The sequence below is a fragment of the Sceloporus undulatus genome, chromosome 4, assembly GCF_019175285.1.
Source record: "Sceloporus undulatus isolate JIND9_A2432 ecotype Alabama chromosome 4, SceUnd_v1.1, whole genome shotgun sequence".
NCBI lineage: Eukaryota > Metazoa > Chordata > Lepidosauria > Squamata > Phrynosomatidae > Sceloporus > Sceloporus undulatus.
In genome coordinates, this window is record NC_056525.1 from 123,722,600 (window position 1) to 123,747,992 (window position 25,393).

General features: G+C 44.3%; 1 protein-coding gene and 1 long non-coding RNA gene across 7 annotated transcripts in view; one reads left to right on the top strand and one right to left on the bottom strand.

Moving 5' to 3' along the window:
- Positions 1 to 3,904, bottom strand: part of LOC121928761 — a 14,394-nt gene extending 10,490 nt beyond the window's left edge. For 2 of the 3 annotated variants that reach the window (XR_006103570.1, XR_006103571.1), the window contains exon 1: positions 3,835 to 3,904. This is a non-coding gene — a long non-coding RNA (uncharacterized LOC121928761). The remainder of the gene's footprint in view (positions 1 to 3,834) is intronic. The other variant, XR_006103572.1, reaches the window with a different exon arrangement.
- A 9,845-nt stretch (positions 3,905 to 13,749) lies between these two features.
- The window catches only part of TOR3A (torsin family 3 member A), a 35,063-nt gene continuing 23,419 nt past the window's right edge, over positions 13,750 to 25,393 (top strand). For 2 of the 4 annotated variants that reach the window (XM_042463931.1, XM_042463934.1), the window contains exons 1-3: positions 15,267 to 15,612; positions 16,346 to 17,125; positions 19,240 to 19,341. In XM_042463931.1, coding sequence (XP_042319865.1) covers positions 16,789 to 17,125; positions 19,240 to 19,341 — 439 coding nt within the window. In that variant the 5' untranslated portion in view covers positions 15,267 to 15,612; positions 16,346 to 16,788. Of the gene's footprint in view, positions 13,820 to 15,266; positions 15,613 to 16,335; positions 17,126 to 19,239; positions 19,342 to 25,393 lie in introns of those variants that run through there. The other 2 variants (XM_042463933.1, XM_042463932.1) reach the window with 2 other exon arrangements.

Below are 25,393 nucleotides of genomic sequence, written 5' to 3' on the forward strand. Positions count from 1 at the left end.
TATTCCAAATGCTTCATTCTATTTCATAATGTTTCATTGCAATCTTCCCCTCCAGACTACCTTTTCCAAATATTTCCCTTGCTTTCACTATGCACCTCTATCAATAACTCACACCTTTTCTAGTAGCTTGCAGTTTAATGTTCTTATTTTATTGGGACTGATAGCGCTCTTTTCCTAATTGCCTACCCCCTTTCTTTAGCCACAAATCTACCGTATATACTTGCCACCCTCCCCAGCGCCATCCATAGGGCAGCAACTGCTTTCCATTCATAATTATAAGGAAAAGGGTGCTCCTCAAAATTAGAAAACATCATTGTGTGTTCTGTTATCTTTCAAAGCCTCTTACCAATGGCTTATGTATCAAATGGCACTGAAATGCTCTTTTCCATAAACTCTGTGGCATGGCTATAGGCTCAACACTGTAGTGAGGAGTGAAAGTTCAGCAAAACATATGAGGAGGGAGGTAAATAGTTTGTGTCTTGTGAAGGAAGTAGTGCCTTCCTACAAATGGGTACAAGAACAAATCAAAGCCAGGATGACTAAATTTAGGCTGTTGTACTTTGGCCACATCATGAGAAGGCATGACTCATTAGAGAAGATGGCAATGCCCAGAAAAACAGAAAGCAGTAGGAAGAAAGGGAGATCACACACCAGATGGACAGACTCCATCAAAGATGACATTGCCTTATGTCTGCAGGAACTGAGGGCTGTTGAGGGCAGTGTGTTTTGGAGATGCCTCATTCACAAGGTCGCAAGAGATTGAAGTTGACTTGAGGGAAATTAACAATAACAAAGACCTTTATTGCACCCCGGACTTCAGGTATGGACGAGAATGGAATGGAAGGGGCCAGGAATGCAAAGTCCCTCACTCGTTCCGTTCCCCATCTGTTCTGGAGGGGACAATTTTTGAGAACTGTTCTCAAAACTGGGGACGGATTGGGAACGGAAGGGAATGGAACGAGTGAGGGATTCTTTGTGTGCAGTAAAATGTGTCCCCCACTCATTCCATTCCCTTCCAGGCTCATTTTGTCCCATTCTCATCCCTGCCTGGAGCCCTGTGCCATAAAGTTCAAAGTGTCTTGATCTTCACAAAGCTTGGAGAGACTGGGAAGCAGATGAGATGTTAGAGATGTTGATGTAAAGGGGGTGGCATAAGACCAAAATCATTTGGGCCAATTTTGCCAGCCAGAACCAGGGAGATATGGAAGGTGACATCTGATGACTCCATCAGCTCTCCTCTGCCTCAGGGAGGCTTCTATTGGATTTAGAGATCTAATCTCACCTATCTGGCTGCTGCAGAAAGCTTTGTCTTATTGCTTGTCATCAGGAAGTCATCCCAAGGAAACTATAAAACACAGTTTGTAGACTTACACGGTGCATTTCCTGAATAAAAGTGCCTGGCCACAGAATGATCGCCCCTCACATCATGTATTAGTTCACCACTCTGCTCTCATTATATAATTTTCAATTTTAATTGTATCATGTTTAATCCTGTTTTAAGGGGGGAATTTGAGACATAATATTGAATGTGGATATTTTAATGTGTTGTGAGCCGCTTTGATTGTCTCATAACAGAAAAACGGGATAAAAATAAAAGTTTTATTATTTATTTATTTATTATTTGGGGTAATACACCATGATGCTGTGCTACCACAACAAAAAAGGGAGGGGAAATATTACAAATACATTTTTAAACAAGTATTCCATACTCTACGCCAAACTATTGGTTTGTTTTTGTATTTTCAGAAACTGATGTGAAGAGTCTGTAAAGCATGTTCCAAGCTAGTTCTTTACCCAACAACTCCACCAGAATGGAAATGTTTTATAAAGGCAGAGGGAGGAGTTGCAGGGAGTTAAATGGGAGGACATAACCTCATTTCTGTTGTCAGCAAACACCAGAAATGGCACATCCATGACAGAAATTATTTCAGGCAGGTTTTGAAAGGAATCACAGCAATCTGAGTTACTTGTCAGAACCCCTTCATTCATTTATTCATTTGGGGTTCTGTCATGATGAGGTAAAGAGTTTAGATTAAGTCATCTAAGTTAGTAATTAGTTACAAGCACATTGATGATACGTACATACAACCTTCACCTTGTTGTATGATGTGTTGGAATGTTTGAAGGCGGTGTCTTAGGAGTGGCAGACTGTTTAAAGCTGCTGATCATATTTAGTAGTGAACACACACACACACATATATATATATATTCTCATATATAAATATAAATCTTAGGGTGTTAGCAATATATGTATGTATTAAATAAAGGTATGTATCTGTAGGACTCAATTGGAAAAGCATTATGGGAAATGCCCATCTGCGGCCATTATTATTATTATTATTATTATTATTATTATTATTATTATTAACCTTTATTTATAACGTGCTGTAAATTTACACAGTGCTGTACTGTACATACAATCTTTTTAATTGGACGGTTCCCTGCCCTGATTTGTAATTGAATGTGTCACGTAAGCAGAACATAGGCTAACAGGACAAAGAATCCTTCACACCCTGAGAAAGATTTACGACTGAGAGAGGTTCCACAGATACAAGTCATCAATTAAGGCATCAATAGCTTTCCCAAGACAGAGGATGTCCGGAGACCGCATTGGGTTGCTTTGATGTAGGGTTTCAACCTCCACTGGGGGGGGGGGGTGAACTGGAAAAACCATCTGAGAGGGAAAGGGAAAAAAGGTGGGAGTTAGTGGTCGGTTTAAATTAAGGCTCCCTTTTTGTGTGCTTCAGATTCTGCAAAGACATGGTCCTGGGTGCTTCTACATTATCTTTTACAATAAACTTCTTGTTTTACATTAGTTTGTTGTGGATTTTTGGTCAGAGCAATCCCAAGTCTCACAACTAATGGGTGTGATTTACCCCTTGAAATGCCACAGTTCTCTGGTATGGATTCCCCCAGTTATTCAGACACATTCTAAATATAATTAACTTTTCACAGCTGTTAATAGTCTATGCACTGTAATGTGCCATGCCACTCTTATTTAGTTCTCCAATGCACAGTTTGTGTTTATCTCCCGACTCCGGTCCATACTCAGTGATGGCTAGGAAAACCCATTCATTTACAATTGCTTTCAGTAGCATGATGTTCCAGGTTGATTAATTTCACCGGGACTTCAGAAGGGAATGTAGATGCAGTGTCAGAGGAGTGCCATGATGCCACCTGCTGTGTGGTGTGGTGAGCACCATCATGCTGTCCTGAGGGCAGAGTCAGAGCATATGTCATGTGGACACTACGCCCTGACTCCGCCTCCAGGCTAGCCTTAATGGCCAGTCTGTACAGCCCTATCTGAAATAAATAGGTTGGCAGCATGAGCTTTCATAGATTTAAGTCTACTTTCTCAGATGCATTTGAGGAAGTAGAACTAAGTCCATGAAAGCTCATGCTGCCAATTTCTCTGTTTCAGTTACTCTCAAAGGTGCTACAAGATCTCTGTACACACTCATTCTACAGATTAATATGGCTATATCTTTGAATTGTATATCTGGATATGTTTACTGAGTAAGTTATCCCTGTCTAGGAAAGGCAATAGTTAGCTGATAACTAAAGCTGGCCCGGGGCACCCTGAGCCAGGCAATCTACCTCCAGGGTCAGGGACAGGTCTACTACAGGACAACTCACACACTCCTCTCTTAGGGGAATGCAACCAGAGGCATTATCACATTATAGTTAACCAGTTCTTGGACCGAAGAACCACCACTTCATAGAGTTTGCATCTTATCGGGATTCAGCTTCATTTATCTCTAAACCATTTTAGACAATACTTTCCCTGCAAAGGCTGTGGTTAGTAAACTTCTATTTGCTTATAAACAGCTGTACCTTCTGCTTCAACGTTCTCCAATTTCTTCTGTCTGCAAGCCTCTTCTCTCCTTATGTATATACCTGTAACCAAGCACAATAGTTAATGCATCTGATGAAATTAGGGGAGTCGTATGAAAAAAGATGAGAGCCAGCTTGATGCATCAGCTACAGCCAGGTGTCACTAGACTACAGATGCCTCCACCACATCAGTGGCAGTGGGTGTCTCTCATGTCAGTAGAACAATGACTCCTGTTGTTGTTGTGTGCTGCCCTCAAGTCAGTCTTGACTCCTGAAGACCTTGTGGATGAGACATCTCTAAGCCCCTCTATACCCCACTGCTTTGCTTAGGAGGACCTTAACCTCCCTGTAAGGAATGCCTCTTATTTTAAGGGTTGGAAAGCTTATCCTGTATTAATCAGTAAATGGGATGCCAAAAGTGCTGTATTTTGGGTTACAGGACTGACATGCAGCTCTCAGATTATAAACAAGCAGGGCATTCATTTTTCTGAGTAACACACTTGGCTTGGCAGAATTATTATATTGGTATGTAGAGAGATCTTGTAGCATTTTTGAGACTGAAAGAAATTAGTTGGCAGCATGAGCTTTTGTAGACTTAAGTTTACTTCCTCAGATGCATTTGCCACCAAATGCACCTGAGGAAGTAGATTTGAGTATGAAAACTCATGCTGCCAACTACTTCTTTTCAGTTATTCTCAAAGGTGCTACAAGATCTTTCTGCACATTAATTCTGCAGACTAATGTGGCTATATCTTTGAATTCTGTTATATTATTTATTTATATCATCACTCATTAAAAGAATAAAATGCAAAAGAAGGAAAATTCCTCCTCTCACCATGGATGCTAGCCTGTCATCGCAATAGTTCCAGGGCTATGAGTGAGTTCCTATGGGACTTTACATCTCATGGTAGCCTGAAACTCTCCCAAGAGAGGCTCTCTTTTTGCAAGGCTTCAGGTGGGCTTCATACAGGCCTGCCTCATGTGTAAGAGAATAAGATTGCAAGGCTTCCAAATCAGCTTCTCTCTGTATTAGTCAATTACTGATTTGCTAATTGAGGGGGGGGAAATGTACACAGGGACACCTGATAACCTACTGTACTTTGCAACTTGATTGTAAATGGTAACACCTAGACTAGAGAAGGAAGATGTTGGGGTATGATTGGCAGCTTAAAACCAACAGTCCTGTGGCAGCTGAAATGGAGGACATAATGAAAGAAAAGCTAAAAAAAATAGAAATGTAAATCCATGTTTCTTAACCAAGCTTAACATGAAGGACAATCAAGTACAAATGGAGGACATGACCAAAGAAAAGTCAGAAACACCATATATAAATCTCTGCTTCTTAGCCAAGTTTGAAATGGAGGACATTCAAGGAAAATGTAGAACATATGCAAACAAAAAGGAGGGCCTGACCAAAACAAACCCTAAAAAAGTACTCATAAAATATAAGATACGTGCTTTTTAGCCCTACTCCAAATGGCGGACATCTTGGAATCCCTCCTGCACAAAAGGTCACAAAATGCAGGACAGGTTCTGGAAAAGGAGGTGGAGGATTTCATTGAAACCCACTGGGTGACCTTGGGCCAGTCACACTCTCTCAGCCTCAGAGGATAGCAATGGCAAACACCTCTCTGAGGAAATTTGCCAAGAACACTCTATGACAGATAGGGTCGCTAGAAGACAGAAACAACTCGAAGGCACACAAACTACAAAGCTTAGCTTGTGAATTTTGGCTGGCCCAAGAAATGTTATCACTGTTTTGTGTGTTTTTATTGATGTCATTGTGGTTTGCTATATGGCCAGCAACAGCCAACCCTAGGATACATTAAGAAGAGGGAGACACTCCTTTGCCACCGCTTTGGGTCTTTTGCAGACTGGTGGCTGCAACAAGACCATTTGGGGGGTTCAAGATAATTGCATACTAAATGCATCTGAGGAAGTAGACTGAAGTGGGATGTACTACAACAAATGACAGTACTTGGCCACAGAGAATCATAGGTGAATACTTGCCTGTAGGGAATCATTGGGGAATAGTTGCCCATAGGGAATTATTGGAGAATACTTGCCCATAGGGAAACATAGGGGAATTCTTGCCCATAGGGACTCACTGGAGAATGCTTGCCCATAGGGAATCATTGGAGAATACTTGCCCATAGGGAAACATAGGAGAATACTTGCCCATAGGGAATCACTGGAGAATGCTTGCCCATAGGGAATCACTGGAGAATGCTTGCCCATAGGGAATTATTGGAGAATAGTTGCAAGTATCCCAATGATTCCCTATGGGCAAGTATTCCCAAAGATTCTCTATGGACAACTATTTTTAATAACTAAGGACCAAAACACACTGCATAAATAATCCAGTTTGTGACCACTTTAACTCTTCTGGCTTAGTGCTAGGGATCCTGGGATTGTAGTTGTTGTGGCACCAGGCAGCTCTTTCTGATCGAGAAGGCTCAATGTCTCCAAAACTACCATTCCCAGGGTTCCCTACACTAAGCCAGAAGAGTTAAAGTGGTCACAAACTGGATTATTTCTGCAGTGTGTCTTGGACCCAACTCAGGCTGCATCTTCACTCCAGACAAATCCAGTTTCATACCGTTTTAACTGCCATGGCCCAGTGCTATGAAATCTTGGGAATGTAGTTTCTTGTCACACCAGAGTTTGCTGAGAGAGAAGGTTAAATGTCTCCGAACATAGAATTCCCAGAATTCCCTAGCACTGAGCCAGGCAGTTAAAGGGCGTCAAAACTGGATTTATTTCTGCAGTGCGGTTGCAGCCCAGACGTTTGTATCTGGTACAAAGCTTCCAGGACCCCCTTCATGTCAAATAAGTATCTTAAAAGTATTCAGAGGACTGAAAGGTTCTTTGGTTCTTTTAATGGTAATTTAGAGAGTTGAAATAAGTTACAATTATTTTTTATTTCAATATATGTTGTTCATTTGCAAAGATCCACCATTTTAACATTATGGGAACTTTCCGGAATTGTGACGAATATTGGGTGATAACCTGGGGGGAATAATAAGGAGGCATATGTATTAGTGACTTTATAGAACAAGGCAAGAAGAAGGAAGATGATAATAAATAATAAAATCTTTATTTCATCGCCCTTCCAAGAAGATCAGGGCGGCTTACAACAGTGCAAAGTGCACACAAAATCAAAGTTAAAAGCACATAAACATCAATATACAAACTAAAGCAACAATAAAAGCCCCATAGCCCGTCCTCATGGCACGGAAGAGGAGGGAGGCCCACAGGATCTTAATCGGGGAATGCCTCTGCTTAAATAGGAAGGTCTTGAGACCTTCCTAAATTGGGCCAGGTGTAGTGAGCGAGCTCGGTGGGCAGCGTGTTCCAAAGGGCTGGGGCAGCTGTAGAAACGGCCCTTCTAGAAGTAGAAGCTAACCTAGCCCCAGGCACCTTCAGCGTTGCTGCCCAGATTTCTGAGGGTGCGAGGCGGATTGTATGGGGAGAGGCGGGTCCTTTAGGTATCCTGGGCCCAAGCCATTAGGGCTTTGTATGGTAATAACCAACGCCTTATATGGATCGGAAGCGATGGGCAGCCAGTGAAGGTCTTTAAGTACAGGGTTATGTGGCTGGTCCTGGATCGCCAGTGACCAGCCGGGCTGCCCTATTCTGTACCATTTGGAGCTTCCGAGTTGGTATAAGGGTTGCCCCATGTGAGTACATTGCCGAAGTCCAGTCTCGAAGTTACAGAGCGGTAACCACAGTTTCTATGTCCTCCGGTCAGGTTGGGGCAGCTGGCGAATCAGCGGAGCTTGATTAACAAGTGCTCTTGACCGTCCTTCACCTGAGCAGTCAGATGAAGCGACGAATCCAAGAAGCCACCCCCAAATGCGCACGGAGTCCTTCACTGGAGCGTGACCCCGTTCAGGACAGGTGGAACCACCGCCATTCCCGGACCGGGGGAACTATCACTAGTACCTCCGTTTTCTCTGGATTCAGTTTGGGTCGGTTTTTCCTCATCCAGCCCATTACTGACTTCCAGACAGGCCACGAGAGGAGAGACGCCATCCCGGTCACTGCATCAGTCGGAGCATTAGAGAAAACATCTGGGTGTCATCACTTCGCGTTATGATTAACCCCGCGCCCCATGTCTCCGGATGATCTCTCCCAGCGGTTCATGTAAGATTAAATAGCAGGGAGACAGAAATGGCTCCTTGGGGACCCCCAGTTTTAAGGGCCCGCTCGCTGGGCACACGTCTCCCCGCTGCCCCATTCTGGATCTCTCCCAGAGAGGTAGGACCGCGAACCACTGGAGCGCAGTGCCCCGATTCCCACCTCTGCCAGGCGCCCCAGAAGGATACCTGGTCTATGGTATCGAAGCCGCTGGAGTGTCCAAGAGCACCAACAGGGCACACGCTTCCCCGGTCAGCGCTCAGACGAGATCATCGACCAAGGCGGACCATCGCCGTCTCAACCCCGTGACCCGCCCGGAAGCCAGTTTGAAATGGATTCAGATAATCCGTTTAATCCAAGACCGTCTGAACGGATTCGTTCGTTCTCTGGCCAATCTGTAGTTAGATCAGTAAAGCCTAATGTCCCATGACTCACAACAGAACCATTTTAACATATCAGCCTGCTGAAACAAAGAGATGGGAGAGCCGGAGTGGATGTGCATTGGGCTCAGCCCAGATACCCACCATCCTGGACTATTTGGTACACACAGAAACCGCGTTCAAAAAATTAAGTGATCTGCAAGCCTACTCATCTGTTCTAGAATGGTTAGAAAGAGTAGCTGCCTTTTTATCTCTCATATCAAAACTGCATGGGTTTTTAAAACAGACTCTTAACCGTCCTTCATCAGGCTGAAGTATATGCAGAGGTCTTATGAGATTACAGCTGTAGAGAACATGCTTGAACTACTTAATAATATCAGCCCACTGTTACACTTTTTCTCTGTCCTCAGTTTTCCATCAGTGTTTACATGGAATATCACTTATAACTTTAATTAAAAACAGGATAATTATATACTACATAGTATACACTATGTAATTACTTTATATACTATCTAGACAGCCAGTGTGGGTTGTTATCATTTGCGCACTGACGATGGCTCCCAAATCCCTGCCTAGGCATATAATCTCACTGGGTGATCTTGGGCAAGTCACACACTCTCAGCCTCAGCGAACAAGCAATGACAAACCCTCTCTGAAGAAACTTGCCCAAAAAACACCCTGAGAGGGTTGCCATAAGTCGGAAATGGCTTGAAGGCACCGACAAGTCAAAAAACTATATACCCCAAAAGATCCATGCAAACATGAGAATATGCAGACTTACTTTTGTTCCACTGAGTTTGATGGATGTTTCCCATAAGTATATAAGGAAAGCTGTTACGTGACAGTAAACCTTCTGAAGTTGTCTTCTAGTCGACCCTTTCTAGGATCAGGCTTCATCCTAACCTGCAGCGAATGAATGATGGTAACAGTGATTAAGCAATGCGTATATGGTTCTTCTGAAATTCAGAGAATCTCAAGAAACAGTGTTTCTGTAAGCCTTACAAGCAGAGTCCTCACAGATGGGCCACCAGTTTCCTAACCACATTAAGATGTGGCTGGTGTCAAGACTACCAAGACAAGAGCAATGGCAAACCCCCTCTGAAGAAAAACTTGCCAAGAAAAACCCTATGAAGTTTGGCTGGGTCGCCATGATTAGGAATGATATGAAGGCACACACAACATCAAGCAGCATTTGATGGATCCCACTCTAATTAACAGACCAGTTCTCTAGGATGTTTATTATTCCTGGTCCAGGGTGTACCAAGGACTGACCCTGCTTGCTTCCAAGATCAGAGGGGGCCTGGTGCCTTTGGGGAACAGTGTGTGATAACTTGGGGGGCTGCGTTAGAAGGTTTCCGAGGGCTGGCCACAGCATAGTGTTCTGAGTGTTGATCCTAGAGTTGGAAAGGACCCAAAATGGGTCCATCCAGCCCAACCCTTTTTTTGCCATGCAGGAACTCCCTCTCAAAGCATCCCCATTGACCAGGGTCCACCCAGCCCTGCTTAAGTACGGGACATAGGAGTACTAATTTAAATGAGAGCATTTTGTACTCCCTATAGAAAAACCATATCTCTAGGGAACCATATGGAATCCTCTTTGTCTACTCCTTGCTATGGAATTCTGGGAGTTTGGAGTTTGTTGTGGGCCCGAGCGGAGGCAAGCTCCGCTCTGGTCCACAACAAACTCCAACTCCCAGAATCCATAGCAAGGAGCTAGACAAAGAGTTTAAAGGCGGTACCCAAGTGTGGCTGCATCCCTAGGGCTCCAAATCCAACCCCAATCCCCGCCAGAGGAAGGATATTGCTGATGCAGGAGTCCACCTCGCCCCTCGTCTGGCCTGCCTGCCCTTCCCCGCCCCCTCCTCCTCCTCGTCCACGAACTTGTTTCGTCGTACTCGTCGACGTCCACCCGGCGGAACGAGAAGAGGAGACGGTGTGCTTTCGCCATGGCTGCACTGCGCCCACAAAGAGGCAGGATTCGAAGGAAGCCAGGACCACGCCCACCCAGCGATGGGAGGGGGAGGACTAACTGCGCATGCGCCGCAAGGGAAAGGCCTGTGGGACCGACGGGACTGACAAGCCTAGCTAATGCCCGGCAGCGGCATGCGCACTCTGCTGCGCGTTATGTTCGCTGCTGAGTGAGAATCATAATAAACAACAAAGACACTGACTCAATAATAACAACACAATATTAATTATTAATAACAAGGATAATTAATCAAATAATAACAAACAAAAAAAATAATCAATTATAAATAATATTAATAATAAAGAATAATAATAAATGCTTCTTTGATTGTCAGGGCAAGGGAAATGTCTAATTGACAATTCTAAGCCGCTATGAAAGCTTTTGGTGAAGGGCGGGGTGGTAGAAATAGTCTAAATAAAATTAAAACAAACAATAAATACAGGCAGACATGGAAAGATCACGCAGAACAGAAGAGAAAGGTCTTCCTGAGCCCTGTGTTTTGACATTCAGTTTCTTAACTTAGGGGCTGTCCACACTGCTGGACTAATCCAGTTTGACACACTTTACCTGCCATGCCCAGTGCTAGGAATTTTGGGAGTTTTAGTTTTTGTGAGTTTTTCTGTCAGGGAGCTCTGGTGCCATCATAAACTACAGTTCCCAGGATTCCACAGTACTGAGCCATAGCAATTAAAGCGGTGTCAACATAGAGTAAACCTGCAATGTGGATGCAGCCGTAGTCTCCAAGGTGCCCATAAGTTAACTCTCTATTAAATCTTTGCAGTCTTAACTAAACTGCTAGGGTAAGTAGATATAAATCCTATTATACAATGTAATATTGTAGCATTTAATGGTTTGTTGTTGTTGTTGTTCTACTGCGCATGTGCAAAACTGTCAGTTTTTTTTCTTGTTTGCGCCGCGTCTGGGGACTCTACGCATGCGCAGAATGGCGGGGCTGCGTGAAGATTCATCAGGAAGGTGTGAACGGTTCGTGAGTCTCACGTGACCGACTTGCCGGCCTGCCATGTTTGTTGAGGGCGGAAGTGTACTCCTGTCGGGAAACACCCCTGGCCTTGGAAAGTCTGACTAGGACAGTTCGTAATAGGGCGGCCTCTCATTTATACGTAGAAGGTGGCGCGACTTGAACAACAGTGGAAAGGAAATAAATGCTTCTTTAGGGATCCCGGGGAAATGCCCTCTTCCTAAAAGGTCTCTCAGAATGGGCGGTAGGCGGGGCTTGGCTTCTGTTGACGTCACTGCTATAGATTGACAGCTGCACACCCTCCAATCAGGAGCTGCCTTATGTTCTCTCGGCTCCCAGGCTTCCCGCGCATGCGCAAATGGGAGCTCAAGTTTGTCTCTCACACACACTGAGACCAACTGCCCTGGGTCAAGTGCTAGGGAATCATGGGAATTGTAGTTTATTGTGGCACCAGAGCTCCCTCTAACAGAGAAGGCTCAATGTCTCACAAACGCCACAGTGCCCAGAATTCCACAGCATTGAACCATGGCAGTTAAAGCACTCTCATATGGGTTATTTCTGCACCAGAGATGAAAGATCTATTGGCTGCGTCCACACTGCAGAAATAATCCAGTTTGACACCGCTTTAATTGCCATGGCTCAGTGCTGTGGAATCCTGGGCATTGTAGTTTGTCGTGGCCCCAATGCTCTCTGACAGAGAAGGCTAAATGTCTCACAAAAGCACAACAAAATTGATTATGTTGTTAGAGGCTATCAGCCACTGACAAGCCTCAAGTGGGGTCTCAAACCCTTGCAAGATACTTTCAATTCAAGCCTCAATTCTGGGAGCCAAACTTGACAGGAAAACAAGGAGATGGGGTTGTGGGGGCCCTTGAGGCAGAAGGATCCTCCTGTCCTGGAGCTTTTCGATAGCTTTAGAAGGAGCCTTGAGTAGACCTAAACCTTCACCTCAAGGCTGAAAGAAGTTAGGCCAACAAGTTAATTGCTAAAAATATTCAAGTCACAGGTCAAGTCATAGAATCATAGAGTAACTTGGAAGGGATCCCAAAGGCTATCCAGTCCAAACCCATTCTGCCATGCAGGAAGTCACAATCAAAGCACCCCTGACAGAGGGAGATCCAGCCTCTATTTAAGGACATCCAAGGAGGAGACTCCATCACTCTCCATTCAGGGAGTGTGTTCCACTGTCAAACAGCTCTTACTGCCAAGAATTTCCTCCTAATGTTGAGGTGGAATCTCTTTTCCTGTAGCTTGCACCCATTGTTTCACATTATAGTCTCTGGAGCAGCAGAAAACAAGCTTGCTCCCTCCTCAATATGGCATCCTTTCAAATACTTAAACAGGGCTATCATATCACCTCTTAACCGTCTCTTCTCCAGGCTAAACATCCTCAGCTCCCTAATTTCTCATAGGGCATGTTTGCCAGGCCTTTCACCATTCTGGTAGCCCTCATTTGGACACACTCCAATTTGTCAACACCTTTTTTGAATTGTGCCCAGAACTGGGCACAGTATTCCAGGTGGGGCCTAACCAAGAGTGGCACTATAGTGCATCATTTATTGCCAAGTTGCATCACAGAATAACTTGGGCCTGAGTCAACTGACTCAAGTCTACATTACTGGATCCTACGTTTCAGGCTCCTTGCATTACAAACCTCACTCTTCTGCCCTCAAGCAGAGGATATGTTTTGTCCTAAATTACATTTGGAAATTATCGTCTTGTGGAAGATAATGTAAAAGATTCCTTTGAGGAAGCTATTAATAAAATGTGCAACTGGAGAAGGAAGCAGCAGTGACAACCAATGATACCACTCTTTATAAATCTCATAGTATTCTTAAAAGTTAACTATGCAAGTAATGAATTAAATCAGGATTTTATACAACACACGAAATGCCCGTCTTCTCAGTATGAATGTTAACAGTGTTGTTTGTCTATTTATTTATTTGGTGGCACAAACTTTTTTGAATTACAGCCCAGTTCATCAGATCCCAGGTTATCCCAAATATAGATCGGCCAAGAAGATTTAGCCACCCTTAGCAGGGTAGGCAATTTAAAATGATTGAGCCGATACAAACGGTCCTTTCAAATGCCAACTTATCTAAAAATACAGATCACAAAACACCTCAGAAAGGCATTCACCCGAGCTAGGTTTGACCAACTTGATACCATGGTAAGATATGGGAGATTCCAGGGTATCCCTTATAATGAACAAACTTGCATTTGTGGTGACCACGAAATTGAGGATCTAGCATACATTTTGTTTAGATGTAATCTGTACCAACAGGAAAGGGACCAATACCTTGATCCCTATATTAAACAAACAATATTCTGGGATACTCACATCAGAATATCATACTTTATGAGTAGACAAGATTCAAAAATATCTATTGCCACAGCTCAGTTTCTGCATAAAGCATCACTGTCAAGATCTAGATATGTGGGGATGATTGGTGTTAACTGTAAGGGCGATGAAGAGATTTGACATATGATGACGGATGTTTAATCACTGGAATAGCGGTATAGAAATAAAATTTTATTATTATGATTATTATTATTAATGTTATTTCTACCTCCCATTTTAATTATATTTTACTTCCCATGGTAACTATTTTACACATTTCTGTTTGATTGTGTAAAGACTTTTATTCTTACCTGTTTATTTGTATATTTTTCAGTACATATTGTATATTATTAGATTTGTATAGTCTGTATATAAGCTGTGCATGTTTAGGCTATTCATACGTATATATATTGTATTGTGCTTACTGCAGTTAGTGCACTATATTAACATTTTATATATGTGTGTGTGTGGCATTGCTTGTATTACTATGGTGGGTTACAGCACCCCCCTAACCCTAGTATGGACCCAGTCCGTATAAAATGGCGGCGGCCGTTCCACACGGCCGCTGCCATCAATATGTCACAACCGCGCCACCTCCAAATGAGGCGGCACGGTTGTGACATATTGGGGTCGCGCCAGGGTGCCTAGGGCCAGGCGCCAGGGTGCCTTTCGGAGCTCCTTCCTGGTTTGCGTCGCTGGGTGCAGCCTTCAGACAGCTGCGTCCAGCGACGCAAGGGAGAAAGGGGCCAAGCGGCCCCTTTCTCCTCCTCCCCGCTACCGCGGGGTGTCCTTGGGGCTTGAAGCCCCAAAGACACCCCTTTCCAGGCTGTGGTGAAGCAGCCTTTTGCTGCTTCCCCGCGGCCCGAAAAGCAGCAGATTGGGGCCTCAGCAGCTGACGTTCTGGCCACTGAGGCCCCGATCTGGCGTGGAAAGGGGCGGGTACATACCCCCCCAAAGTGGTGGTCTGTAATGCGCCTATGTTTTGAGTATTTTGAAACGGCCCTCAGGCTATTCAATAAACTTGTTTGTGACATGCAGTTACACCATTGTTATTGGGGAGAGGAATTAATTACAGATAACTAATTCTCTGTAATCAGTTACATCCAAGTTGTGATTGGACTTAACTAGTGGTCTCGGCACGGGTGCCGTCAAAAACCGGGAAAAGCCCGGTTGCAGTGTGGTTGCTAGGCAACCCTCGGGGCCTCGCTGCCCTTCTCCTCCTCCACCGTGCATGGCTGCACGGAGGAAGAGGAGAGCAGCGAGGCCTGGGGAGGAAGAGGCTGCAGGGAGGCGGCGCCTCTTGGGCGCAGCCGCGCCAACCTCCCCACCTCCCTGCAGCCTCCTCGCCTCCTTCCTGGTCCCTGTGGGGGCCAAGAAGGAAGCCAGGCCCCGGCGATGGCTGGCGGTCTCCTCGCCTCCTTCCTGGTCCCTGCGGGGAGCCAAGAAGGAGGCAAAGCCCCGGCCATCGCCGGCGGTCTCCTCGCCTCCTTCCTGGTCCCTGCGGGAGCCAAGAAGGAGGAGAGGCCCCGATCCTGGCCTCCGAGCGCGGCAAGGCCTGGGGCCCAGGCAGGGAGGGAAAGCCTCCTTAAGTGGAGGCTTCCCCTCGCTGCTTGGCCTCCGCTCCCTGCTGCGATCACGAGGGAAAATTTTGTCCTACATTTTCCCCGGTTTGGAGGTCCGGCAGTATGGCAACCCTAGACTTAACACTTTGCCTTCTTAGCTGACCGTAACAACCTCCAGCTCTTCTGAGCTAGAGTAATGGCACCTTGCTTTTTCTTGACTCTTGGTGTTTGCTGAGTCCTCCAGGTGGATTTCTTCCGTAGGGTTTCATATGTACATTTATTCCCTAAGATGACAGCAGTTTGGTTCCCCAACCCCAACTCAGCAGAGTCAGCCATCCTTCTAGAAGGGTTAATGTATGTAGTTGTTGTGTCCCTTCAAGTTGTTTCCAACTTATGGTGGCCCTAAGGTGAGCCTCTCATAGGGGTTTTTTGGTAAGATTTGTTCAGAGGCGGTTTGCCATTGTGTCCTTCTGAGGCTGAGAGAGTGTGATTTGCCCAGAATTTGAATCCTTGTCTTCTAGTGTCCTAGTCCAGCCACTGCATTGCTCTGGCTCACTGGTAACTGCATGCTGCAGCCAAAATAGGAAAATGTCTTCTGGCAGCTTAAGTTTAATAGTCTCTGTGACAGATGCTTTCATGTGCTTCCTTGTTGTTTTGGTTTACTTTTTTCATGCAGGGTATTTTTTAAAATCTTTTTTATTAAACCTAAACACAACCACAAACAAATTTTATACAAACTTAAAACAAATATGTGTGAATCACAATAACAAAGCAAACTTAACTAAGCTACTAAACAAAAACCAACATACACTATTGACCCCCCCCACACACACACACAACAGATGGACATATACCACTATTATACCTTCTTATATACGGAGGTCGTGCCAAAGCCACACTCCATGCCTAAGCACCGGAATGCAGCTTTGGTGCAGTTTCCGGACTCTTAGGACACATGCATCATCTAAAGAGCATACCTCCAAAGAGACCCGAAGCAGCTTTATTTTGGCAGTCTGTAACAGGCCATTATTTCCAATGAGACCACAAATAACAATCTTGTTTAAAAAAACTTTTCAGAGATTTCACTGGGATCAACATTGTCAATTTGTTGTGTTTTTTTTTTCCTGCAGGGTATTGCAGGGCTGCCAAAATCTGTTTGGCCAGAGATGGTAAGCAAGAGAGGTGTGTACATGCTGCCGAACAAGAGCTCCACATTTGGTTCCTGAAGAGAAGGGAAAGAAGCTGTCTCCATGGTTACTCTGATGCAAAGAGGATTTTAACACTGTGTGCTCAACCCTCTCCGGCTGAATTTCACAAGATGTGGGCAGAACGAGAGAGAAGCATGCCTCCGGTGTGAGCTGTGTGCAGGAGGGAGATGAGGAAAGAGGCAGCAGCCAAGGCAATGCCAATAGGAGACTGATAGGAAGTGAGGTCATCATTCCCTGTCAAGCAGCTGAGGAATTTAAGTGACTGCAGAGCTGGGTTTGGCACCAAAACTGTCACAAGGAGCTAGCAGGTTCCTTTGCTTTCTTTGTGTTCCTTCTTCATCCATCCCACCCCCAGAGTGTCAGCCTCAGTTGGCCATGGTGTGGAGAGTTTTGCTGCTGTCTGCGTGGCTCTGTTTTTCATTGGCAAGTACCCAGGGACACATCAGGCAAGAGAGACCTTGGGAGCGCAGAGAAGAAGACCCAGACACAGCCCTCCTGGGCAATAAGCACTATGAGAAACTGCAGAGCCACCTGGGCACGGTCAGGGCCCTCTCTAGGAGGTACTGGCACTTCCTTGCCTGCCGGATGTGGCAGGAGGGCTGCGAGGAAGAGAAGAAGGAGCAGGAGGTGGTGGCAGCAACACAGCAGGAGGAGGAAAAGGAGGAGGAGGAGGAAGAAGAAGAAGGCAACAAGGTCATCCTGGAACATCAAGGTAAGAGGCAGACAGGGCTTTTCCCTCCTCTTCCAGAAATTCTCAGAAACATTTGAGGGAGTGTACGTAGGGTGCGAACACATGCCCGGCGTCATGTACGAACACCAATCCAGCAATCAATGCATGAATGCATGTATATTCCATTACCTGTGAATAATTGTGTAAAATGTACCAGGCAGCAATCTCTGTACAATGTGTACATGTTGACATTAATGGGTGAATATTCAGAGCCTAGTGGTGCAGGTCAACCGTCTACGTACGCAGACTGTTTGTTTAATGTAATTGAGCAACAAGGGCCATAGCTGTAATCTGTTTCAGAGTAATCTTTCATAGTCTTGGTTTGGAGTCCCATTAAGATCCCATTATTATTATTATTATTATTATTATTATTATTATTATTATTATGCTTTATTTATATAGCGCTGTAAATTTACAGAGCACTGTACATACAATCTTTTAATTAGACGGTTTATTCTCTCTTATTAAATAGTGCCCTGACAGCAAGCCTCAATAAACATAGTGAGACCTGTTTCAATGTAAACACACAGAGGATCATAGGATCATAGAATTGGAAGAGACCTCAAGGGCCATCCAGTCCAACCTTGTGTTTCTGCCAGAATCTGAAAAAGTTACTTTTTTGGAAGACAGCCCCAAGAATCCCTCAGTCAACACTGCCTGTGGTCAAAAAGAAGGAACTTTTACAGTTTCTGGTCTTTCCTGCATTGGTTATATGTCTGAACTTCGTTCTGTGGCCTTGGGGCATTGTGTATTTATTCACTTGTCAAGCAAAATCCCAGCCTTCACAATATCTTCTGTACAGAAAGGGGTACTCCAGTATATAAATTTGTATATAAACCTAGCTTATTATCCCTTCGTCATTAAATCAATGGAAAGTGAAGAGCAAGAGTTAATTTGACTCTGAATGCTTGATGTGTTTTCGTTTTACTTCTGTGGCATCTTAGGACTTTCCATTTTGTTTGCCATTGGTGGTGGAGAAGAAGCTTTTGACAGCATGGAGACCATGCTGAGAGGACAGGTCCCATGATGGCCAGGCATTGTGAAATGGAAGACCACAGAAAAGGTTTTGATCAAGTCTCACAAAGGTTGAGAGTTTGGTCCTACCACCACATTTGAAGCTAAGGTGTAGATGTTCTAAGAAATTATTCTAATTTCCCAAATACACTGCAGAAACAATCCAGTTTGAGACCACTTTAACCACCCTGGCTCAATGCTAGGGAATTTTGGGAGACACTGAGCCTTCTCTGCCAGAGAGCTCTGGTGCCCCAATAAGCTACAATTTCCAGGATTCCCTAGCACTGAGGCAGAGCAGTTAAAGTGGTCTCAAACTGGATTATTTCTGCAGTGTGTTTGGGCCTAAGTTAGGTTTGCATGGGGGCAAAGAACCCCTCAGCCACACACAGAGCATAGCAGCACAAACTTACCTTGGTTAGAAAGACAAATAGGCATAAGGAAGACTGTTTGTAATTACTGGTGGTGTGGAGGGAGACAAACAAATTTGACCTTTTTCCTGTGGCACACCTTTGTGCTGCTGGTGGTGGTGGGACTGAGGTGCCTCATCTGGATAGATTCCCTTGTCCTAGTAATCCAGTGGCTCCCCTAGGTGCTTGGAATTGCTTGTAATGAGCTAGTGAATGGGGCAGTGAGGCCAGCACCAGCTAGTTGATCTTGACAGCTGTCAGAGGGGAGACCCACTCACAGCCTTACCTGTCTTACATTACCCAAGGGCTTTACTACAAGATTTCTGCTTGAGGTGAGCATGGCACCCAAGATGCATAGGACCCCACAGACAGATAGGCCATCCCTGTGTTCATGCTTGTACAACAAGTTTTTATTTCTAGGAGGAGATGAGAAGACAGACCTTTCCACCTCCAAATCCTCTGGTCATCTCTGGTAGCACAAACGGAAGGGAAGCAGAGGTAGTTAGAGCTGCTTCAGTGGTTGGTGGCTCAGTTCTTTCTCGAGTGAACTGGAAATATTAGTACCTAATGCTGTGAGTCTGTTTTAAGGATGAATGAGAAAAGCAGGGGGCATGAATTTCTGGTGCCATGGCCCTAGGAATTGTTCACTACTTTCTTGGCTCGCTTCTCTTCTAGGGTGGAGTTTGCCCATTGTGACAGAGATGGTTTCCAACTGGTACTGCAGCTTTGGCAAATGCTGTGCAACAGGAGATTGCAGAGTGATCAATAACATCACAGGTAAAGACCTTGTTTCCTCAAGGACTAGCCCACTGCTTTGCTCCTTTCCATGTCATTACCTTAAGAGGGCTCTAACACATCCATGAGACTGTGTATGCAGCGATGTATGATTTTTCCCCCAAAATGTTTTTCTCCTATGAAATAAATGTTTCTTTTTTCATTGCCACTGCATCCCTTATGGCACAGAAATCTTCTATAACACGATCAAGTCCCTGAAGCCAGTTCTCTTCCTTTGGAAGTTCAGGCTGTGATCAGCCCCCCCCCATACTGCAGTTTCCCTCTTCTCTTTTGCTTACCAAAATTACTTTATGGGTAATTTGGGGGGTTACAATAAAAAGTTGTAATTTGAGGTATTGGGGTGGAACTGCAACTTTGCCCTATTTATTTGGGTCAGTCTGTGAGGCCCTTTACATATTGTTGTTGTGTGACTTCAAGTCATTTCTGACTCTAAGGTGAACCTGTCATGGTTGTTTTTTGGCAGAATTTGTTTGCTTTTGCCTTCCACTGAGGCTGAGAGAGTATGACCAAAGTCGCCCAGTGGCTTTCTGTAGCCAAATAGGGATTCAAGCCTTGGTCTCCAGAGTTCTTGTCCAGTGCTGAAACCACTACGCTATACTGACTCTCCCTTTATGTATTACCCCAGCTCACTGTCCAGAGGTGAGGACAGCTTGTTAATGCTTCTGTGAACCAACCCTGTGGTGGAAGCTAATCAGAAAGCAATTTATTAGCTATTTAGTTGTGAAGGCGTCATTGTTTTGTTCTGCTTATTCTAAGGGAAAAGAAGGAAGTATTTGTCAAACTTTCTGCTGAAGTGACAGAATAACTTGTCTATTTTGGGATCCTGGGTAGGATTCTGTTAGTAATGTGTATGTATCTCTTTTTTTTGTATGGAGCACAGAAGTATTCTCTATCCCCTTGTGCCTTTTCTAAAACCTCCTTGGCCTCGTTCCCACTATGGTTTAAACCGGATTGTGATTCCAAATGATTCAGTTTAAACCACCATGGTTCCCACTTAAATCGAATCGCTGAAACGATTTGGAAAGGAGGGGCATGGTTTTTACTCATTTAACCCACGTCAAAAAGATGCTGGTAAGATGGGGTGTTTAGGGGGCTGAATCAATTTATATAGAAATAAATAGATTCAAGCCAAGTGGGAACCAGGTGGATTCGAATTGGGTTGGATTCGAATCTGCCTTGGTTCCCACTTGGAACCGGTTTCCCTGGCTGGTCGCTTCCTGCACCAATTGGAACCACTGTGTTTGCTGAACCGGTTCCAGGAATCGGTTCAGGAATCGAATCAAGAGGTAAGTGGGAATTGGGCCCTTGTTTCTAGCAGCTGTCAGGCCTTGTGAGTCACTGCTAGTGCTTACCAGTGGAGATAGAAGGGAAGGGGGAGTTAACTCAGGCAATGACAATGTGGCTGTTCTGGTCTTCCAGGGAAAAGGAAAGGAGAGTGCAATCCATCTGTGAGCATTCATTTCTCCCTTCCCCTAGCCAAGACCAGCTGTGCAGGCAAAATGTTACACTCCACCTGCTTGATATGGGATCTCAGCCACTGTGTATCTTGGCTTGGATGGAAGGGAATTTTAGTATTTGTTCTGCCTGAGGCAGAAAAATATCTTGGGCAGTGTTATGATGTGCTATCGGCTCAGAGCCAAACACTGCTACCCTCTTATGGCTCTTTGCCCACAGAAGCCACTACTGAAGGGCCCCACTTTAACTGAAACTCCTTTTCCATTTTTTAAAACTTACTGCAAATTGAGTTTGGTTAGTTAATATTGATGTGATGATCCCTGCATGTGATGGTCCCTGGGGACAATGAGCCCTGTGTGTGGCTCTTACTCCCAGGGAGTCCCTTTAACTTCCCTTCTAGGATCTCCTAGGTCTCCATTCCTACAGAGCTGAATGAGACCCCTCTTGAGATCCTGTATCTTGCTGCCACCACTCAGCGAATTTTAATGCACTACATTCCCTAAGCACACACTGAGACTTGCTAGGGATCTCGAGTTTCCTTCCTTAAGCAATCAGTACCCGAGCTAAGACACGTGTACAGGAACAGAAAGAGACAGTAGATACTTTTAAAGAAAGATATTTATTTTAAAGAAGTAGAACAGAATAGAGGATATCATTCATGCAAGGCCTCCTTGCCTCGCAGGTACAGAAAGCATAGTTACAGAGTATTCATTTCAGGCAAGCTATTAGATAAACATAACAAAACCTCGACACACTAGCTAACACAGTTCCTAGCTACTCGCACAGCGATGGGATTTGCAGTTCGTGTTGAGTTTCTGGATGCAGGGAGCTGGCTTCTTGCCAACTCCACCTGCATTCCTCACAGCCGGGTCCCCAGCTGCCCAGAGAACAAAGAAAACACCTGGTTTCCCCCAAGAGGAGGGAGGGAGGGACAAAAGACCACATGGCCCCCAAGGACCTTTTAAAGGTTTTCCATGGAAGGTTCTTGAATCTCGTGGTCCTACTCTCTGATTGGTCAGTTAGACCTTACATCAGCTATGATGTCACAGCTCATTAGCATGTGATGTCAGCTCTCATTAGCATGTACCTCCCCCCAGATTAACCCTTTGTGGTTTAGGAGAAGTCCCCAAATGACTGTAGGGCCCAGTCATTACAATTGACTATATAAACATTAAACAATATAATAATGGTGAGGGATTCTATTGCTTCCTTGACATTGAGAGTAATGCTATCACCATTCCTAAGCAACAAAATTATTCAGGCTCAGGGGGAACTTCCCATCATGCACATATAATCTGGCTCAGTGTCATCAGGGGCTAGCCTGAAGAAAGAGGCCCCTCCCTCCATAACTGTCCTCTTTTGGCTGGTGAGGGAGAGAATAGGCTGAGAGGGAGTTCACCAGGCAGGTCCAGCTCCATCAGGACTAGCCTGGAAGAAGGAAGAGCCCTCCCTCCAATCCATCTGCCTTGGTCCAGGCCTTAGAGGGAGAGAAGAACCACTGGACCTCATCTCCTTTCCCTCCATCATTCCCTTCTCCTTTTGTTTTGTGTCTTTTAGTTTGTAAGCCTGAGGGCAGGGAACTGTCTGATTAAAAATATTAATTGTAAGCCGCCCTGAGAGCCATTAGGGTTGAAGGGCGGGATATAAATACCTAAATAAATAAATAATTGGCATAGGTTTCCCATACACCTTTATCCTCTTTGCGTTCTTCGTCACAGAATGTACTTTATTGGGGCCAGCATAGCGCTTTGGATTTCAAACCACAAGCAAAACTGTTCGTCACTTCTATTGGACTAATTGCTCTTGTTAGCAAAGCAGGAAGCATGACAAACATCCACCAGTGACTTTGAGCCGTGCGCATAGATCGAATGATCTTAGTGAAATACATCACTACCACCAGTCAACTGAGAAGGCATATGCTGCCTTTGAAAAGCTATGCAAGGAAAAAACAGATTGACACACTATAAAATGCATAATATCTATGCCACAATAGGAAGGCTGTACATAGAGAGGCAGAACAACTCAGACGTGGGAGAATACAGCCGCTGCCAAGAGTAAGCAGGCATTTAAAAATGGGCCATCTCCCTCCAAGGAAATTTTAACATTGTTATGCCCTCCCTTCAGTCACCATCTTGAAGGAGAGAGAGGCAGGCTAGCTCCACTAGGCCTGCCTGGAAGAAGAAAAGCCCTCCCTTCAGCCACCATCTTGAGGGAGAGAGATTGTATTGTATTGTATTGCATTTTTGTACTGTACACTGCTATGATCATTGCAGAATAGCTGTCTATAAATAAAATGTATTATTATTATTATCTTTATGATGAAGATTAAAGAAATTCATAAGAACCTGCAAACAGCAAAGTGCCACATGAGTAAAACTTGCAAAACAACATACTGAAACGAAGAAATAGAAACATCAATTAAGATAAATAAAATACAGGTGTCACTGAATATATTGTCTATAGCTTGAATTCTCCTTAATGTATAGGAAAATATGTGCTGTGTTCTGAGTTATGAATGGAAACATTAATCTTTTAGGTTATAGAGTCTGTGCTGGCCTAGGGGATTTTTTCCAAGCTTTGCTTTTGACACCATTCAACGTATTTTTCCCCACCAGCTGTAGCCATTATTTCAAGACCGGAGAAAATTAGACTGGGCCACCAAAGTTTAGGTGTGGGATGTGAGATCTACAGTCTTACAGCATCTAGATGGACACATATTCCTTACCCCTACAATGATTCATAGTGGGGTTAAGGAACTGTATAGCGTAGCACCATGTTAAGTGTTCCTGTGATAAAATCACTTTCTCTTATCTGAAACAATATATGCATTAATATCCAATTACACAACAATTTGAGGTTTTACTGTAATGCATTCCTCCTGTTCATCTCTGCATTCAACTCTTCAGATTCTGACACTGAGAAAAAAAATGAAGTGCAAATGCTTCCTACAAAGATGAGAACACTGAGTGCCTAAGGGGGTGTTCTCACTGGCTTATACTCCGTGTTACAAATCGAATCCAAGGTATAGCGTTCCTATTAGAAACTGATTTAACTCTAGAACAGTTCCAGAGTAAGCCGTAATCGTTCCCACTAAAATCCAAATCGTAAAGCGGATTGTTATTTAATCCGTGTTAATGGAGTATAATCTGGGTTAAAAAAAATAGAAGGGTCAAACCTACAATTTTTCCTTGATTCGAGATAGGATTCGGAGTATTTAAATAGGAACATTTCGGCCTTTGAATCGGGTCAACTGGATGGGAGGATCAGAGCGCGATGGGCTGGCCTGGGGGTGTCACCCTCTTTGGTCTTTTTCTGCATCACCAGCGCCATTTTCTTCTATTTGCATAATAGCCTTTCCTCCGGTGGATTGCAACCTCCCCTCTGCTCCTCTTTCATAGACCGATGTGTGAGGACAGCCATTGAACATCATTTTTAACGATTCTTTTTTTCTTTTTCACCTCTGCCTGAGCAGCAGATGGGCTTTGGAGGAACTTTGGGATGGGTTTTGCAGGACATATCCCCACTTCAAGGCTCTCCTGACAGCCCAGGGAGCAATCTTCCCCAAAGATTCTCTCCCCATGGGGCAGCCAAAGCGAATTTGGGGCTACCAAAGGAGACTCCACCACACTCCAAGGCAGCATAGTCCACTGCTGAACAGCCCTTACCATCAGGAAGTTTTTTCCTGATGTTCACATGGAATCTCTTTTCCTGTTTTGCTCTGTGGTCAACTCTCTGGAACAGAAAAAAACTCAAGCTTGCTCCTTCTTCAATATGACCCCTTTTCAAATAAACATGATTATCATGTCACCTCTTAACTTCTTCTCCATGCTAAACATACCCAGCTCCCTAAGCTTCTCCTTATAGAACGTCTTCCAGACCTTTCACCATTTTGGTCACCTTCCTTTGTACATGTTCCATCTTGTCAATATCCTTCTTGAATTGAGGTGCCAAGATCTGGGTGCAATATTCCAGGTGAGGCCTGATCGAAGCAGAATACAGTAGCGCTATTACTTGTCTCAATCTAGATGCTATACTCCTTTTCATGCAGTCTAAAATAACATTGGCTTTTTTAGCTGCCACATCACACTGTTGACTCATGTTCAGCTTCTGGTCTACTAGGGCTCCTAGATCCCTTTCACACGTAGTCTTGTTAAGCCAGGTGTCCCCATCCTATATCTGTGCATTCATTTTTTTCAGCATAAGTGCAGTACCTTACATTTCTCCCTGTTGAAATTTGTTGAGCTTTCTTATTTATTCAGGTCATTTTGAATTTTAATCCTGTCCTCTGGGGGATTAGCTACTCCTAATTTGGTGTCATCTGCAAATTTGATAACTATTAATAAAGATGTCGAACAGCACTTGGCCAAGGACAGAACCAGCCTTTCCAATACACTGACTATTTATGGCAACAGATTCCTTGTTAAGTACTGTATGCAATATTCAAAGAAGCACTCTCTTTGCTCTGTTCTGAATCTTCTACACATAAGTTTCAGTGGGGAGACTTTTTGTCCAAGGAGTAAGCAACTTGAGTACTTTGAGCTTTTATATATTCTTCTCTTCTCTGGAAAAAAAAACACTA